Source organism: Bos indicus x Bos taurus, chromosome 4 (assembly GCF_003369695.1).
Source record: "Bos indicus x Bos taurus breed Angus x Brahman F1 hybrid chromosome 4, Bos_hybrid_MaternalHap_v2.0, whole genome shotgun sequence".
NCBI classification, from domain to species: domain Eukaryota; kingdom Metazoa; phylum Chordata; class Mammalia; order Artiodactyla; family Bovidae; genus Bos; species Bos indicus x Bos taurus.
Window position 1 is genome coordinate 28081742 of NC_040079.1, and position 19337 is coordinate 28101078.

A 19337-nucleotide genomic window follows, 5' to 3' on the forward strand; every position below is an offset into this window, starting at 1 on the left:
CTAGAAAGCACTTAGCACTTTATCTGAATTCAATAAGTGACAAAATCATCTTTAGCTATTACTATATGTGTATGTGCTAAATCACTTCAATCGTGCCTGTCAGACTGTAGCCCTCCAGGTTCCTGTGTTCATGGAATTCTCCAGACAATGATAGTGGAGTGGATTGCCATGCCCTCCTCCAGGGGATCTTCCTGACCCAGGGATCAAACCCACATCTCTTATGTCTCTGGCATTGGCAGGTGGGTTCTTTACCACTAGTGCCACCTGGAAAGCCAAGCTATTCTTATAGTACAGACTAATTTATGAACAAACTCCATTATAACAAGTAATTTTTAAAAATGGAATTCATCTAAATGCTATCTGAAATGCATTTGAATGGAAGACCTGTAAGGCATGGTTTGGTGCCAACATGGCAGCATGGTACATGCACTGTACCACCTGGTCAGCAAGACCTAAGTGTGCCTTTAGCATCAGGAATGGAAACTGTAAGTCTATATCGGGGTCCTAGTAGGCAACGTATCTCCAGGGCAGCAACCCACTCCCTAGTGGAGTTGCTAGTAGGTTACAACCTACTCCCTAGTGTCCTTAAAATAAAGCATTATCATTTTTTTTTTTTGTATCCTGTTGCTTGCGCAGTCCTTACGTGTTAAGTTCTGTAATTGATAATAGGTCAACAGTTTACTATTTGTCCTTTGAAATCAATTTTTCCATGACCCTTTCTAAACTTTCAGCCTCTGTTTTGGTCCATAATTTTATTTAAAAAAGTTATGAATATGTGTTGTAAAATGCCACATCATAATCAAAGCTAGCAAAATCTGGACCTGAATATATATGTCCCATAATTGGTTCTACTTGTTGTTAGGTGTTTATACTGTGTTTTAGAGAGATTTGTTTAGAACAGATGTGAAAATCTTCAAGAAAGAAACAAAATTATGAAAAAAAGTTAAGGAATCACCAAAGTATCTATACAGTGCCAGCAAAGTGACCCACTTAGTCAGTTTAAAGAATTGGTCTGACTACTTTTTCCTTGTTTTGCTATTCTTACAGGCATCATCAATCATTAAAAAAAAAAAAAAGCAAACCAGCAGCTTTAATTAGCTAGTATTATTCTTGAAATAATTATATATTGTGATAGATTTCATGCAAAGATCATCACAATAATTCCTTCCATTCTTATATGCATATCCCTTTGAAATGTGACTTGGCTACTCCTCCCATCAAGAAGAGAAATTTAAAATATGGCACCAATGAACCTATTCACAAAATAGAAACGAACTCACAGACATAGTTATCAGACTTGTCACCAAGGAGGAAGGGAGGAAGAGGGACTCGGCATTTGGGGTTGGCAAATGCAAACTACAACATTACATTCAGAATGGATGAACAACAAGATCCTACAGTATAGCACAGGGAACTATATCCAGTCTCTTGGGATAAAACACAATGGAAAAAAATAGTAAAGAATATATACGTATATGTGTGTGTGTGTGTGTGTGTATATATATATATACGTATATATACGTATATATATATATATATGCTGCTGCTAAGTCGCTTCAGTCATGTCTGACTCTGTGTGACCCCATAGACGGCAGCCCACCAGGCTCCTCTGTCCCTGGGATTCTCCAGGCAAGAACACTGGAGTGGGTTGCCATTTCCTTCTCCAATGCATGAAAGTGAAAAGTGAAAGTGAAGTCGCTCAGTTGTGTCCGACTCTTTGCGACCCCATGGACTGCAGCCTACCAGGCTCCTCCGTCCATGGGATTTTCCAGGCAAGAGTACTGGAGTGGAGTGCCATTGCCTTCTCTGATATATATATATATATATATATATATATATATATATATATATATACACACATAAAACTGAGTCACTTTGGTGTACAGCAGAGATTGGCACAACACTGTAAGTCAACTGTACTTCAATTTAAAAAGTTTTAAAAAGAAGGGAAATTTATCTTCCCAATTTCTGAATATGTGCTGGCCTTCTGACTTTCTTTTACCAATAGAATGTGGTGGAAGTGGTGTCAAGTTCCTTCAGTTCCCACTCTATTTGCTTGGCATGCTGCCATTATATGAAAAAGCCCAGGATAATATTGAGGATGAAAATCTACAAGAGAAGAGAGAGGTCCAGCCAATAGTCAACACCAACTGCCAGCCATGAGAGCACCCAGTCAAGCTGCCAGATGACTGTAGCAGCTACATGCATGATCCCAGACAAGGCCAGACTAAAATGACTTTAGGGCACTGATTCTAGGGTGGTTTGCTGTGCCGCAATAATATATGTGTATATACATGCATGTGTGTGTGTATGTATATGTATGTGTGTGTGTATTCTCCAGACTTGAAGGTGATATGTTAATCATTAGATATGCACTTCCAGACTTTAAGTATAAAAAAGTTCCTTAAAGCTGTAATGATGTGTCACCTAGGTTGCTGCAGTGAACAACGAAAGGGAGACAAATGATTTTTCTGTGATGGTTTGTGCAGTGTTTTTAGAGATAGGGTGAAATTCTAGGTGATGTTCAAAGTCTTTTTGTGAAATTCAATTAAATTCTTGTGATTCTAGCAATTCCATTCTCACTTCATGAGCTTACACATGACATTTTAATACCTCTCACAAATGACAGGATCTACTCACTCATCTTTCACATATGATATGATCCAAAACAGCTATGGTACAGTGTAGGCAACACAATATAGCCAATAGAACACAGTGGCTAAGGTCATGAGTTTCAGAGCCACACCGTTTGGGTTAGAATGCTGCTTCAGCTGCCTTTCAGCTGTAACCTTGATGAGTTATCTAACCATTCTGGAAAAGGAAAAGTTTTCATTCCAGTCCCAAAGAAAGGCAATGCCAAAGAATGTTGAAACTACCACACAATTGCACTCATTTCACATGCAGCAAAGTAATGCTCAAAATCCTCCAAGCCAGGCTTCATCAGTATGTGAACCATGAAATTCCAGATGTTAAAGCCAGATTTAGAAAAGGCAGAGGAACCAGAGATCAAATTGCCAACATCCATTGGATCACTGGAAAACCAAGAGAGTTCCAGAAAAACATCTACTTCTGCTTTATTGACTATGCCAAAGCCTTTGACTATGTGGATACAGCAAACTGTGGAAAATTCTTCAAGAGATGGAAATACCAGACCACCTGACCTGTCTCCTGAGAAATCTATATGCAGGTTAAGAAGTATCAGTTAGAACTGGACATGGAACAACAGACTGGTTCCAAACTTGGGTGAGGAGTACATCAAGGCTGTATATTGTCACCTTGCTTATTTAACTTATATGCAGAGTACATTATGTGAAATGCTGGGCTACATGAAGCACAAGCTGGAATCAAGATTGCCAGAAATATCAAAAACCTCGGATATGCAGATGATACCACCCTTATGGCAGAACGTGAAAAACTGAAGAGCCTCTTGATGAAAATGAAAGAGGAGAGTGAAAAAGTTGGCTTAAAGCTCAACATTCAAAAAATGAAGATCATGGCATCCGGTCCCATCACTTCATGGGAAATAGATGGGGAAACAGTGGACAAAGTGGCTGACTTTATTTTTTTGGGCTCCAAAATCACTGCAGATGGTGATTGCAGCCATTAAGTTAAAAGACGCTTGCTCCTTAGAAGAAAAACTATGACCAACCTAGACAGCATATTAAAAAGCAGCGACATTACTTTGCCAACAAAGGTCCATCTAGTCAAAGCTATGGTTTTTCCGGTAGTCATGTATGGATGTGAGAGTTGGGACTCTAAAGAAAGTTGAGCGCCGAAGAATCGATGCTTTTGAACTGTGGTGTTGGAGAAGACTCTTGAGAGTCCCTTGGACTGCAAGGAGATCCAACCAGTCCATTCTTAGGGAAATCAGTCCTGAATAATATCCACCGGAAGGACTGATGCTGAAGCTGAAACTCCAATCCTTTGACCACCTGACTCATTGTGAAGAAGTGACTCATTTGAAAAGACCCTGATGTTGGGAAAGATTGAAAGTGGGAGGAGAAGGGGATGACAGAGGATGAGGTGGTTGGATAGCATCATCGACTCGATGGACATGAGTTTGAGTATACTCCGGGAGTTGGTGATGGACAGGGAAGCCTGGCATGCTGCAGTCCATGGGGTCTAAGAGTCCAACATGACTGAGCAACTGAACTGAACCATTCTGTGCCTCAGTTTCTCCCCCTGAAGAATGGAGGATAACAAAATCTCATTGGATTGTTGATACAATTAAATGACCTCATGCCTGAGCCTAAAACATTAATTACTCAAAACATATCAGATACTAATATTGTTATTTTATAAAGGGAATGATCTAGGTTCTAGACTCAGTTCTGTTACTATGTGACCTTCAGAAAATCAGTTAACCTCTCTGGGTTTCAGTTTTCTATCTATAAAGTAAGGAATGTTACTAGATAATTTCCATGGCTTCATCTTTAAAATTCTATGATTCAGTGTGTTCAATATTTGTTTTACCCATATGCACATTCCAATTTTGTCTATAATTCTAATTTTTCAGAATATTTAAAACTTATTCTATTAGCAAACAATTTTGAGGACTCTCTAGTGATGACCATTTTGAAATATAAACATCTTTAATTCACATCTGGTCAGCAAACATTTGTAACTTTCACATATCTGAAGTAATGCCTTTTCATGTTTATGAAAATGTAGAATTGTATATTCATTTTTAAGCCCATGATAAATTTGCTTATTAAAGTAGATCTCCCAAAATTAAAATATTTCACCTCAAATTTTACCAAAGATCTCGTGTTAAATAAAACAAAAATTCCACTGTTAAGGGTCACATTATAAATTTTTTTCTATTGTTTTGCATAAGCATATTCCTCTGTGGCTCAGTGGTAAAGAAATCACCTGCAGTGCCAGAGCTGCAGGAGATGCAGATTCCCTTCTTGGGTCAGGAAGATTGGAGGAGGCCATGGCAACCTGCTCCAGTATTCTTGCCTAGAGAATCCCATGGACAGAGGAGCTTTGTGGGAAACAGTTCCTTGGGTTGCAAAGAATTGGACAGGACTGACCAACCTAGATAGCATGTTAAAAAGCAGAGACGTTACTTTGCCAACAAAGGTCCATCTAGTCAAGGCTATGGTTTTTCCAGTGGTCACGTATGGATGCAAGAGTTGGACTGTGAAGAAAGCTGAGTGCCCAAGAATTGATGCTTTTGAACTGTGGTGTTGGAGAAGACTCTTGAGAGTCCCTTGGACTGCAAGGACATCCAACCAGCCCATTCTAAAGGAGATCAGCCCTGGAATTTCTTTGGAAGGAATGATGCTAAAGCTGAAACTCCAGTACTTTGGCCACCTCATGCGAAGAGTTGACTCATTGGAAAACACTCTGATGCTGGGAGGGATTGGGGGCAGGAGGAGGGGACGACAGAGGATGAGATGGCTGGATGGCATCACCGACTCAATGGACATGAGTTTGAGTGAACTCTGGGAGTTGGTGATGGACAGGGAGGCCTGGCATGCTGCAATTCATGGGGTCGCAAGAGTCGGACACGACTGAGTGACTGAAATGAACTGAAGAGACTTAGCATGAAAATATTAGAAAAATATTTTATTGGTTGTATGACAAACACTATCATGTGGGTGCAGCTTATTTTACTTTTAGAAATTGTGGCATTTCATTTTTAATTGGGATAATAGTTGCTTTACAATGTTGTGTTAGCTTCTGCCATATAACAACCAAGTGAATCAGCTGTGTGTGTGTGTATATATATATATATATATATATATATATACCCACATATCCCCTCTTGGACCGCCCTCACCAACACCTAGATGCATTTCATTTTAGTTTGATGTTTTGTATTGCTTGACAATGGGACAGATAAAAATGATCAAACATACTAAAGTGACCAGTTAAGTGTGCAGAATGAACAGGTGGAATTCCTTTTTAAAAAGATCATTTTTGTATCATTTTCCTGTCACCCGTATTATTAGGCTGCTAAAATCACTCAGACCTATGCAAATGCTCCATTCAGTGTATTTACAGTAACACATTTATTACTGGACCTAATACAAACTCTGAATTTTGAAAATAGATTTCAGTCACTCGATTGTTCTTCCAAAATACATCAGAACCTGTCTACTAAACGTTTTCACGGATCCGAAAACCAGCAACTTAATCATGAAAGTTTTCAGTGGATCGTGGGGGAGGGCGGGTGATTTTTTAAATGGACTTTTTCTTTCTTAAAATTTTCATTTTTGTTTCTGGAGCCGGGGAGAAGGCGGGGGAGTTGGCTCTCCCACCCCCGAGCACCCGCACACCGGGTTGCAGAATTTGACAGCCCACTGCGATCCTGGGGGGTTTTCCAAGCAGGATAAGCGCCGAAGAGAAGAAAAAGTGAGTACTGCCCACGTGACCCAACTTCACCTTCAGATGCCAGACGCCGAGCGCAGCTGCGATCAATACCGATCTTCCCGGACTAGACTGTTTTCCTCCCAAAGACCTGATAAAGCTCTGAGAGGCACACTTCGGTAATTGCTGGGTTAGGGGAAAAAAAAAAAAAAGTTCCACTTGTACCCTTTATAAATGAGCTGACAACTTTTTCGGAATCACCACGATTTACGGCTTACGCATTTGCGAAACCTCTTCCTACAGTTCTTTCCCCTTCTTTTCCAAGCCTCCCGGTTTCGGTTCCACCGAAGAAAGAAAAGCGATAGCAACAGTTTGGTTGCCCAGCAGCCCGTCTCCCGGGCCCAACCACTGCACCAGTGGCCTCGCACCTCCTGGCCGGCGAAGCCCAGGACTTCGGCTCCCCGTCCGCCGGAGACGTTTGAGAGAGCCGCGGGTCGGAGACACCCGGCTGTCGGCCCCCCGCCACCAGCCCGGTCTCCCTCTCCTTGCCCAGCCGCCGCGCGTCGCCTCTCCACCGGCGGGGGCGCCGGGCCGGGCGCATGCGCGCGACGCTCCCGGGCGTGCCGGCCACACTCCCCCCACCCACTCCGAGAGCTTGTCACTTCCTGCCCTCGCCCCATCTCCGTCCGGGGTCAGTCACTCGCTCCCTGTCGCTGCCGGAGAGTCTCTGCTTCCCCCTTCCTACTCGCTCCGCGGCGGTAGCTCAGGCTCTTTGGGGAGGGGGAGACCGAGAAAGCGAGAGACTGACTTAATAAAGTTTCCTGAAACAACAACTACTACCAACAAGGGCCCAAGGTGGGGGGAAACCCCCATCCTTCCCCGCCCCTCTCCAAAAGCCTGAGGGACCGTTGCAGGTGGAGCGACGCTGGGGGGAGCCGGGCTCCGGCGGCAGCCGTTGCCCGGGCGAGGGGCGCCTCAGCTCCTGCCCTCTTCGGTTCCAGCTCCTTCGGTGGCGGCAGCAGCGGCTGCGGGGCGGTTCCTCCTGTCAACTGCCTGCGCCCGCGCGCCGCCCGCCCGCCCAGTTCCACAGCGCGGAGGGACGCCGTGAGCCGCCGCGTCGCCTCGGGCCGCGGAGGGACGTGGTGAGCTGTGGCGCTTCCGCGTCAGCGCCGGCGGGGACTCTTTGGGAGCGCGTCGGGCCCGAACCCCGGTCCCTTCGCGCGGTTCGCCAAGGCTGCGCCAGGTGGGGCCCGAAGCCGCCTCCCACGCCAGGCTGTCCCCGCGGCCGCCCGGCCTGCTCTCCTTCCTTCCGCCCGCCCGCCGGCCCGCCCCAGGAGTTCAGTAAGTTGGGCGCACTTGGTTGGGGGACCGGGGCTTTGCCAGGGAGACCCCAGCGCACGTGCGTAGCGGGAGGGCCGGTGTGGGCCGGGCGCCGGCGGGAGCTACCCCTCGGCTGCCGCCGCGCCCCCCGCCCCGCGGGCCCCGGCGCTGGCCGTGCCCGCTGCGCACCGCGCCTCCATCTCCGCGCGCGCCCGCCCGGGAAGGCGAGGCCGCCGCCGCCGCCCGCGCAGCCGGCCAGGCCCTCGCCCTGCGCTGCGCGCCCGGGGCTGCGTTTCCGGGTAGGGCGATGAACCTGTGCGGGAGTTCGGGCTGGTGAAGCCTTCGTGCGTTTTTATTTTTCGGTTGGAGAGGAAGGTACAGGGCGCTGAAGGGGAAGCGAAGGGTGGGTGAAGGGAACGTTTCTGGAAAATGCAGCGAGAGCCCCCCCAGGAAGTTCAGGGCGAGTGACGGGTTTGTGCTTCTTTCAACAGCCAAGCCGCAATGAAGAGCTTCTTACAGTGAAAGGAAAGTAGGTCGCGCCCACTGAAAATGCCTTTAAGGGACAAATACTGTCAGACTGACCACCATCATCACGGATGCTGTGAACCAGGTATACCCCTTTCTTCTCCAGTGTCTTCGGTCTCCATCAGAGCCACTCTGCTCTCTGTTTTCTTTTCTTCCTCCCCAAGAAGTCATTCCTAACTAAACAGGCTATAATTTCCCCCAGCATAAAACCAGTTATGAAGCTAAAAGCTTGTACAAACAAGAGGTCTCCCTTGCTTGATCCCTTCAAAAAAGTACTGCAGGTGTCACCTTAAATCTTTTCCACAAGATCAATTACTCAATCCCTTTTCCTTCCCTTTCAAGGTAGTTTGTAGCTAGTAGTATACCCTCATGCTCTGTGAATGGTTAAAACTGAAGAGAAAGGAAAAAATAGGTAGTATTAGAATACTAGCATTTATTTTTATGAAACTTTTAAAAACTAGAAATTTCTTCTGCTTAAATAGTGTTGAAAGAGAATAATGCTTAAACCTAAGAATGAGGTTTAAGCTCATTAGTTTGGGCTAAGGAAAGTTTGTCGAAGTGCGACCTCTTAAAGATCATGGACAGAACACAGGATTGCAAAATCTGATTATTTAAGATAAATATTTTTAGGATATTGTTTAAAGGGATATTTTTTGACTATGAAACTAAAAAGGTGTTTTGGGAATCTCACAAGGAGTATTAGAACACTAAGAAAACGTGATATATAAACTATTGATAGTTTTTCTGCTTATTAGAAGTTTGTGCATTATTACAAACATTTAGAGGTACAGCTTAAAAAGAGAATCCTTGAATACACACTGTCACTAAACCAACTAAAGGCTGTTCTGTTAAGTTCAAAGGCAGTTGTTGAGCATTATTTTTGATATAAAAGTTCCAAGACTTTTTAGTACTTTTGCTTGTTTCTTGTTGGAGTATTTTAACTGCACCCAGTACTTGGTTTTGTCACAGTGAGGTTCATTTAGAGTACATTTTGATTAGTGGGGAAAAAATGGTGGTGTTAAAGGGGAAGAACTTCTATTTTCTGGAAACTTTCGTACATGTTAGAATAAAATTTGTATTATAATCCTATCCCCACCAATTTGCTGAAAATAACACCCTCTGCTAATAAAACAGGCAATCCCAGAGTGGAATCCAGTGTTTATTCAATTGCTCCCTGATCTGCCTACCTTTCATCCTCCTTTCTGCTGCACATTTTATTTGAAGTGAATATATATCCCTTATGTTTTACCAATTGTTGAATGGATTTTGCTAGTTTTGAAGTAGAAAACTGTGAATGACTTCTTATACTTCCACTCTTGCCCCCCCGCCCCCATCTTTTTATTCCATTTTTTTTGAGAAGTCGTTTAAGTTGAATTAGTTAATTAAATCATATTAAAGCTTGTTGCTTAGGAAGAAATGTATTTTGTCATTCATTTCTTTCTTTGACAAGTCTTTATTGAGCACCAGTTAGGTGCTAGGCACTGTTCAAGACAACGGGGATATAAGTGGTGAACACAACAGATAAGCGCACTCCTTCACGGAACCTTTGAGTGGAAAGAGATGGATGGATAAAGTAATTTGTGACCATACCTTATTTAGTGTATTCTGATAAAGTTTTCTAGATACTTTAAAGATATTTTCCAGAGATGAACTTTTTTTTTTTTTTGGGGGGGGGGGGTGGGGTGGGGTGTGGGGTGTTGGGGGGGGAAAGGGGTGACATAGTATTTATTATTTTAATATAGTATTAGGAGTTACTTAACTGGTCTTCACAGAGATGAACTTTTAAATTTGTGTTGAAACTTGTGCTTCTTCTCCTCCCTCATTAACACAAAGTCAGATAAGTCGCTTTAATTTTAAAAATTCAGCTTTATTTTGCCAGAAACTTTTCCCATGCAGTTTATTTTTCAGACTGTTAGGTCAAAAGTGGTTGGTATTTCTTTGCTTTCTTAGTTAGAAGTAAGCACTTTCTGAGGGTTTAGTTCGTTGGAAAGGTAGAAGTGTAACTTATGAGGTAGTTTTAATTGTCATTATTTCACAGGAAGATAATGGACCAAGTGAGAGGATGTTTCCAGTATTGAGAGGAATAGGAATGGTACTTTTAAAAGAGGTTGCTCTCAGATGGAGGGAAGAAGGTGAAGTTATGTTTATGAAGTTCTTTTAATGAACTCTGCGGAGAAATCTGTCCTTTTGAATTATGAATAGTAGGTGAGTTCCTGAATGAGAGAGAGCAGTGTGTTTCTGGGGAGGTCTTAGTACGCTGGATCAATTTGTAGTGAGTGGTGGTGTTATAAGCCTATCAGTGTATGTAAAGTATATTCTTAGTTATGCTTTAAGAAAGTTTTTCTGTTAGAGAAATTTTCAAACATTCAAAGGTAGAATGCTTTAGGAACCTTACGTAACCAACACACAGCTCCATCAGTTATCAGTATGTGAGTACGTGGACAGTTGCTTTTGATCTGTATTCTCCCCTCACCACAGTTCCCTTCTCTATCCTCCAACTGCTTCCCCACTCACTATTAGTTGTAAGCAAATCTCAGACATCTTAGGTTGAAGAATATCTTAAGAGGCTTGTTTTAAGGGAGGAGAGACTCTTAATGCAAGTAGGTGATTCTGGGAAGTGTGTTCTTGGAAGGATGTAAAGAAAGATGTTAACCTCTGAGACATTGGGGTTTTTGGCTGGAGGGAGGTGCTGTTTTTTTTCCTTAATGGTCATGTGACCTGCTCTTGGGAGGCATGATAGGATATGCAAGAAATTTTATAAAATATTGACATACAAAGTTTTTTTAGGATTGAGATTATGTTTTCAAATGAAGAAAGAAATGGGACCTACACAGATGTGTATACCAGGTGGATATGTCCACTCATAACAAAACTAACCCTGGGGTTATTTTGAATGGTGTCTCAGGATGTGTATGTATTCTGGTGGTACCAGTGATGGTGGTGGGTAACAAAATTTTGCTCTAGCTTTAAAATGGTGTTGTCATGTGGAAGTGGAAATTAGTGGAAGGTTTCTGGAGCATGTACCTAAATGAGGAAAGGGATTGCTGAAGAGAAGTTTCCATTTTTTTCTCATATTTCTCCCTTATTTATTACTCTTTTTTCATTCTTGCTTTACAGAATTCTTGCCAGTTGGAGAGTCAGACCTTGGGACTTTTTAAAATTGTGTAATTGCCATCCTATCTTTTATTAGTTTTTGTAATCAGTTATTGGTTATTAGAATGTACAAATACTAGAAAGAGATTCATCAAATCCAAATGATATCATCACTCTATTTACAAACATTTGCTGCTGTTTCTCTAAGGGGTTGAATTCTACTTCTCTTAGATTTTGAAAAAGATTTTTCATTTTTGGTGTCAGGAAAGCAGTTGACTTGTAGATGATGTTAATGGTGATAAAACATTTATTGAGTCTTTACTGTATTCCAGGCTCTGATTTAACCAGGAACCTGCATTAGCTAATATAATCCTCACACAACTCTATGATTTAGATACTTTTAATATTCACATTTTGGAGATAAGAATAGAGAAATCAAAGAGTGTAATTTACCCTAGCTGTATCTAGTAAATGGCAAAAAAGAGTTCAGCACAGTCAGTCCAGGTCTGGAATCTTTCCTTAACCACTGCGGTTAGTGCCAATGTTAGATGTTCTCAAAATGAGTTGTATTTGTGTGTATGTTTTTTAAAATACCCCCAAAGTGTCTCTTAAAATTGGGAAAATTTTGCTTAATGGAATGATTTGTTCCTGAGACACAGTTTTTCCTGTTTGTGTACACTGAACTTAAGAGTTGAAGCCTAGAAGAGAATCTAAGGGTGTGTCTATACACATAGCACAGCAGGCTTTATCCCCCTTATCAGACAGTTAAGAGCTTTCCAGGCCCAGGCCCTGAAGCAGTAGCAGCACCCATTACTGAAGTAACCCTCCTTATCTTCTCAGCACTGAGCAGATGATGGTAAAACATCATCTGGGTAAAGATGGTAAAACATTATAACATACTGAAAAAAGAAGTGGTTAAAATGACTGCTTTTTCTCCACCACAACTGTCTCTACCTGATGTCTAATGGAAAACTCAGTTTTCTTTTTCAGTTACCTTGTTTCTTATTACTATAACCTTACTTATTATATATTTATACTAATAATCTGAGTGTTGGCAAGCAGGGATGATGTAGACCTCTGTATATTTACAATGGGAATATTATTTTTACTTACTATAAGAAATGCATTCTTTCTAAAATGCATACTTCCAAAAGCCTGGGCTAGTGAAGTGTGAGGCAGAAAGTGAAAATCACCTCTATAAACCTGATCCAACAGAAAGAACCTTTGTTAAGTTTTCTTGGTATCCCACTGTCCCACCAGACATTTTGTGTTTATATTAGCATTTATACATAAACACACATATACATTAAATTTATTTCTGTAGCTATTGAAATATATATTAGTAAATTTGATATCGTATTTTATAACCTGCTTGTGTTGCTTAACAATGTATTATTGACATCCTTTGTTGTCAGTACATGTAGGTCTTGCTCATGCTGTGTAATAGCCGTGAGAGATTCTGTTGTATGGATATTTCATAGTTTATTTAGTCTGGTTCCTTCTGAGCGACTTCTAAGTTGTTTGAAATTTTTCTCAATTATTTATAGTGCTGCAGAGTGCTGCAGTGAACATTCTTATACATCTGTAGTTGTGCACTTGACCAGTTCTTTCCTTAGGCAGTAGTTTTTGAGTTTTGCTCTCATAATTGCCAGAGAGCTGTACTAGATTGTCTGGAGAGTTTTGAAATGGTTTATGAGGGGTGGCAAGGCTATTATTGCCCTAGAATTTTGGTTAAATGTAGTAGCTCTTCTTCAAGGGGAATAAAAAGGCAAATATGACTAATATGTACTAAATAACACCAAAATAGATCTTTGCAGTTGAACTTAATGCATAGGAGGCTTAGTTTTACCTTGAATTGAGAAAAATTGTAGTTATATGTTTACCATTATTTTATTTTGCCTTAAAGCTAATGGTGAAATACGTACAAAAAAGTGTGATTGTCATTTAACATGATTATAGCAAACCATTGTTTTACTTCAATAGTAAATGATTTGAATAACCCTTTTTTGTGGGGATTGGGGTGGGTATTTGTCTTCCATGTAGTTTATATCCTGGAACCTGGAGATGCTCCTTTGTTACAGCAACCACTACAGACATCCAAATCTGGTATTCAGCAAATAATTGAGTGCTTTCGATCAGGTATGAATGTTTTAGGATGTATTTTCAATCTTCACCTTAAAATTACCTAGAAATCCTTAGAAATAATTTTTAAAAAATGAAATATATACATTGATTTTCTTTATAATATACTTTTGTCATTTTAAAAAAGTGGACGAGTAAATATTGCTTGATTAGAAATTCTTTTTCAGTACTATATTATTATATACTAATTTAAAAAGTGTTCAGAATGATTTAAAGAAATATGTGGTATATTTACTGGTAAAGTGTCTCTTAAAGATTCATTGTTATTTTTTGGCATGTTCTTTATAAACTCTCAGAAGACAGTACTAAATTATACGAGGTCTTTATGAGCTTTGGCAGGGTAGATTATTTACTCGGAATGTCTGAGATGTCTCTTGTTCTAGATTAATTACTTTATCATCTCTGTTTATGTAACTCACCATCTCCTACCTAACCCTGGAGTTTCACTGTCTTTAGTAGAGCATGTGATAGAAAAAAGACTTACTCTAGCCCTGATATCTTCACATATATTTGTTTAGCTTTTCTTTCCATTATATTACTATAATAATGGATATATAATAAGTATATTTGTGCAGTTACAATCCAGCACTCTAAAATAGGTATTGCTCACTAAGTATAAGTGGTTGAGAACTATTAGAAGTCCTACCAGTAAGGTCTTAGGTTGTTGTGATTCTTATATCCGCTTGTCCACCACTTGTGGATTTGGCTTCTTTGACATTATAGGGTATTAAATAAAGTATGAACTAGCAAACGCACATGACTGATGGACACCTAAGTGACGGATATCCTAAGTTTAAGGATTAGAATACCTTTTGTTATTATTTTAAAGGTTACTATATCTTAATGAAAAAATTCTGAGATTCAGAGAATTTATATGAAGCCACTTGTATTGATGAGAAATTTTTTAAGATATTTATTTTTAAATCATTTTAAAGAGAAATAGTATACATTTGATTTATTTTAGGATTCTAAAAAATAGATTGTTCCTTTAAGTTAATTTCTGACTCTTGAGAGTCATTTCTTAACACTTTTCATCTGTAATCCTCATGGCGTTGCTTTTATGTATTTAAATCAGTATTTCATGTATGCTATAACAGATACCTGTGCTCATGCTGGATGGTGGTATAACATATTTTATTGTGTTTTTTTATTGCCTTTTACTTTTGATAATTGCCCTTGGTTAATGGAAATAACTAATAGGTCAAATTCTCCTATGGTAAATACAGTTAAAATTTTACTAATTAGAGGCAACATTTAAGTATGTTTCTGGCATAACAGGAAAATGGTTAGTTTTTAATTGCAGTAAGAGTTTCTGTTAGCTACTTTTAGTACAGAGATAAAAATTCTTTTTGTTCTTTCTCATATCATGGAAATGAAGATAATAACTTCACACTTAGTTATATTCTTCGCCTTAGGTTTCTTTTTTAAAAATTTGCAATTTGAAATTTTACTATATCAGTTTATTACAATGTTATTTGATTAAGAAGTTAAAATTGTTTCATTTATTTGTGCTTTATCTTGAAAAAAAATTCCTTTTCAACAAGATCTTGTACCCCAAATATATATATTTTTTAACCTTGGAAGGTGAATATTTAAAAATGAAATTATTTGTTTTCTCACTGCGCTGTGGTTGTATTGGTTTTCTGTGTTTGCCATTTCTTTACTAAGATTAAGGAAGGGACTGTGAAATGGATAATGTGCTCTTTCTAAAATGTCTCTGGCAAATTTGCCTTCTGAGCTTTTTTTTTTAACAAATTTTGAAAATACTATAAATTCTAAGTACTCAATTATTTAAATTAGAGATGGTTTAGAAATACGCTAAATGGTACAAAGAAACTAATTTTGGATTAAAAAAGACTGTTTTACTTCACTAGTGTATCTCATAGCTAAGTAATTCTGATTTCCTGAGGATAGTAATCTCTTACATATCTGGATAATCTCAGGTCTCCTAAGGTAGCTCTTCTTTAGCACAGAGGTATTTAAGCCTCTGCTGACTGAAACCTTGGGAGGATGAGGTAGAAGTTTGGACCACATGACAGGGTCTAAGATACCTTGTCATTTTGAGACTTGTAGGTTTCTCCCAAGCAGCCCCTCAGTGACTAATCTCTTTCTAGGCTGTTTCCATAATGGCTTGGTTACACACATTTCATTTAAAGAGCTATAGTGGTGTTTTGTATCTGGCAGATAATTGAAGATAGAACTTTGAAGTCATGCTTTTGCTCTTGTTAACATTCAGAAGCTCAGCCAGGTTGTGCAGTAATGATGTGTTAGGATATCTCTTAATCTTCAAGCTCAGATAGTTGTCTTCAACTCCTGTATCAGCTCTGTTTAAGGGATTTGTGGTCTCCTGCCTATACCGGGCTCTCTGTGACCTGGTATGTATTCCTACCTAAGCTGGAAGTTCATAAAAGGCTGAGGAAGGAGTTGACTTAACTTTTTAGGTCCACCAGCCTCATGTGTGCTGTACTGATTGGTTGTACTGACTGCTTGACCAGTTTTGACTCATTTTCTTTGCTTCCTACTTCAGCTTTTGCTTTGGACTCTTTCTCTGGCTTTAAATTACAAATACTTCTTGACTTGTAATCTCTACTTTTATCTGCTTGACTTAAAAGTTAATCTGAATAGACTTCTTTTTGGACTAGGTAATATATGTATGTGTGCGTGCTAAGTGGCTTTAGTCATGTCCAATTCTTTGCAACCCTATGGACTATAGCCCACCAGGCTCTGTGCATAGAATTTCCCAGGCAAGAATACTGGAGTGGGTTGCCATTTCCTATTTCAGGGGATCTTCCGATCCAAGAATCGAACCAGTGTCTCCTGCATTGCAGGCAGACTCTGCCAACTGAACCACCTGGGAAGTCCTATGTAATATATACCTGTGGCTTAAAAATAATAATACAGAGATATGAAAGGATATACAGAAATATAGAAATAAGTATCTTTGCTCAGATAGTACTAATAACATGGTTTGTGTCTTCTTCCAGAGACCCTCTACCCATATATGAGAATATATCCCTTAACTTTCTTCCTGATACAAGTGGTAGCTGACTGGGTATTTAGGTATCTTTGGCTTTAAACAGTACATTCTACTGTTGTTTTGACATCTGTTCATATATAAATATCCTATATTTTTTAGAAGGCTGTCTGTTTTGCACCTACCTACAGCTTTTCTACTCTGAAATCTCTGATGCTTGGGTGACTTGAGACAGGCTGTTTGCTCTGAAGCCAGGATTCAGGTACTACCTGGACTATTCCCTGCCTTTTGCTTGAGCTTTTCTGTAGTTCTGTCAGTACTTCTAGGATCATGTCAGTGACTTTTTGTCTTCCAATTTTCCCTCCTTTCTATTAACTTTAAAAAAAAAAAAATTGAAGGTGAAATATAGTTGATTTATATTGTTATGTTAGTTTCTGGTATACAGCAAAGTGATTCAGTTATATATATGTGTATATATGTATATTCATTCTTTATCATATTCCTTTCCAGTTTGATTTATTATAGGATATTGAATATAATTCCCTGTGCTATACAATAGGATCTTGTTTATCCATTCTTTATATAATAGTTTGTATCTGCTAGTCCCGAACTCCAAATCCATTCCTCCCTCTGTTAACTTTTATTTTAGCTTCCTTCTTTTCCCATCCTCTCTGCCCAAACTAAAACAAAATTTTAAATAACAAAAAGATGTATTTCCATAACATATATAAAAATTGATTTAATTGAAATTAATATTCTTTCTTCGTCTCATAGTCTTCTGGTAGAGGCAAAGAAGCTGTGGTATGCCGTAAGGTTAGAGACAGAAAAATGGGAAGAGGGGAGGATAATCATTTTGTTCAGTATTCAAAACTGGCCCTTAATATGAAGTTGGCATCTTTTTTTTGAGTTTTTGAAATATATCTCTTTTTACAATATTATACAATTGACTTGAACAGCATAGGTGTGAACTGCATAGGTCCACTTTTTGTGCATTTTTTTCGGTAGTAAATATTACAGTACCAGATGATCCTTGGTTGATTGGGTTGAATCCCAGGATGCAGAACTGAAGATATGAAGAAAGGGAGTATAAGGAGGACTGTAAGTTATATGTGGATTTTTGACTGCATGGAGAGTTGGCATCCCTAACTCCTGCATTCCTTCAAAGGTCAACTGTATTATAGAAAAAGACACTACCTATAGAATACACTACTACGATGTGCAAGAAACAGTGTCTTTTTTGAATCTTAGGGAGGAGTAAATTATAGTGAAAAGTGAGAATTGGCTTTGTGTGATGTTTGCTATTGTCGTTATCTAACTAAATTTTAAGTTTGGTCTTTAGTTTCTTAGAGATTTTGTTTGTTTTTTACTGCTAAAGTGACATTTCTCTGAGTTAATGTAAACTGTGACTGGATGGTGATGCCCAAGTCCTGATTCTGTAAGCAAAAGCTTGGGATCAAAGTATGACTTATCAGAGGTACATATCTGCTGTATTACATGATGGATTTTTTTGCTTTTAGTTGATACATAGCAATTGTAGGAAATTTAAAATCAGATTGCATATTTTGGGGATAGATAAGAAAAATGTAGCTTTATTTTATTTGTTATTACATTCATCTTCAAAGCATCTCACCTGAGGCTGTGTTCCTAGGAGAGCAGCCATTCGTGTTGGTTTGGGAATTTCTCAAGGGCATAGATCATATCCTTCACTTTCATGTCTTCAGTGAATAACATTATACCTGGTATTTAATAGGTGTTCAATAAATGTGTGTTAGACTAAACAAATGTTTCACCAGATAGGCACTAAAATAATTTCATTCTGCTTATAAATTTATTGTAGCATGTTGCAGTGTTCATAATTAACTTAGTAATTTTTTTTTAACCAACCCTTGTAGGTAGTGGTTTTAAGAGAACAATTTTGAAGTTTTCTTATATTAAGGATGGATGATCAGTTAGAAATTCCCTTCATACTGGTCTTGGAATTCAGCAGGTGTGACAGGAATTACAGATTTGCTTGCAGTGCTGGGAATGATATTGTGGTTCAACAGTCATCCTAAAGAAACTGAGTTCATGTGTGAATCAACAATAAAGCATACAGTATACTATTTAAAAACTGTTACTGATGCAACTTAAAACCGTTATTGCTGCAACTGATATGTTGTTCATTGAATGACCAACATATCAGTATATTAAGGGAGAAGAGGAAAACTTCTCTTTGTTTGGGCTTCCCTGATGAGCTGGCTCTGATGGTAAAACATCTGCCTCCAGTGTGGGACACCCAGGTTCAATCCCTGGCTTGGGAAGATCCCCTGGAGAAGGAAATGGCAACCCACTCCAGTACTCTTGCCTGGAAATTCCCACGGACAGAGGAGCCTGGTAGGCTACAGTCCATGGGGTCACAAAGAGGCTGGACTGAGAGACTTCACTTTCATTTTGTCTTAACTAAACAACTTATATTTTATTAAAACATGTGGATACTATTTTTGAATGTAAACTATGCTACAGCCTCTTCAGAGGATTGTCTCTTAGCACAGAAGAGTTAGAATTAATATTATGTTACGTCAAGCATCTGACATATAACCTAATGTGAAATTGAATACTGATTCTTTTTGAAAAAAATTTTTTTAAACGTTTATATCAGTATATACAGTGTATTTTACTTTAATTGCTAGCACAGGATTAAACCTTCGATGAGGTTTAAATTTTATTGAGCGCCCATTATGTGTGAGAATCTGAAATGTTCATTAATTAGTTACAGGCTTCAAAAGCCTTCTCTTTGGAGGGCTGGTTTCTCAAAAGATACTGAATTGATGATCTACGTAAACGGTTTGTAAGTAGTATGTAGTGATTTCTAAGATGATTTAAAAACCTAAGGTGAGAAAGAGAGTTATCAATATAGGAAAAGGAATAATTAGCAGTAAGGCAGCACGGCTCTCTTTCTCTCAGGATTAAGAGTTGTGGAGGAATT

General features: G+C 39.3%; 1 protein-coding gene across 3 annotated transcripts in view; it reads left to right on the top strand.

The window, feature by feature from the left end:
• The first annotated feature begins 6985 nt into the window (after nt 1-6985).
• Nucleotides 6986-19337, top strand: part of ZNF800 (zinc finger protein 800) — a 51107-nt gene continuing 38755 nt past the window's right edge. The window contains exons 1-3 of one of the 3 annotated variants that reach the window (XM_027539086.1): nt 6986-7659; nt 8130-8248; nt 13300-13395. In XM_027539086.1, coding sequence (XP_027394887.1) covers nt 8188-8248; nt 13300-13395 — 157 coding nt within the window. In that variant the 5' untranslated portion in view covers nt 6986-7659; nt 8130-8187. Of the gene's footprint in view, nt 7660-7996; nt 8014-8129; nt 8249-13299; nt 13396-19337 lie in introns of those variants that run through there. The other 2 variants (XM_027539088.1, XM_027539087.1) reach the window with 2 other exon arrangements.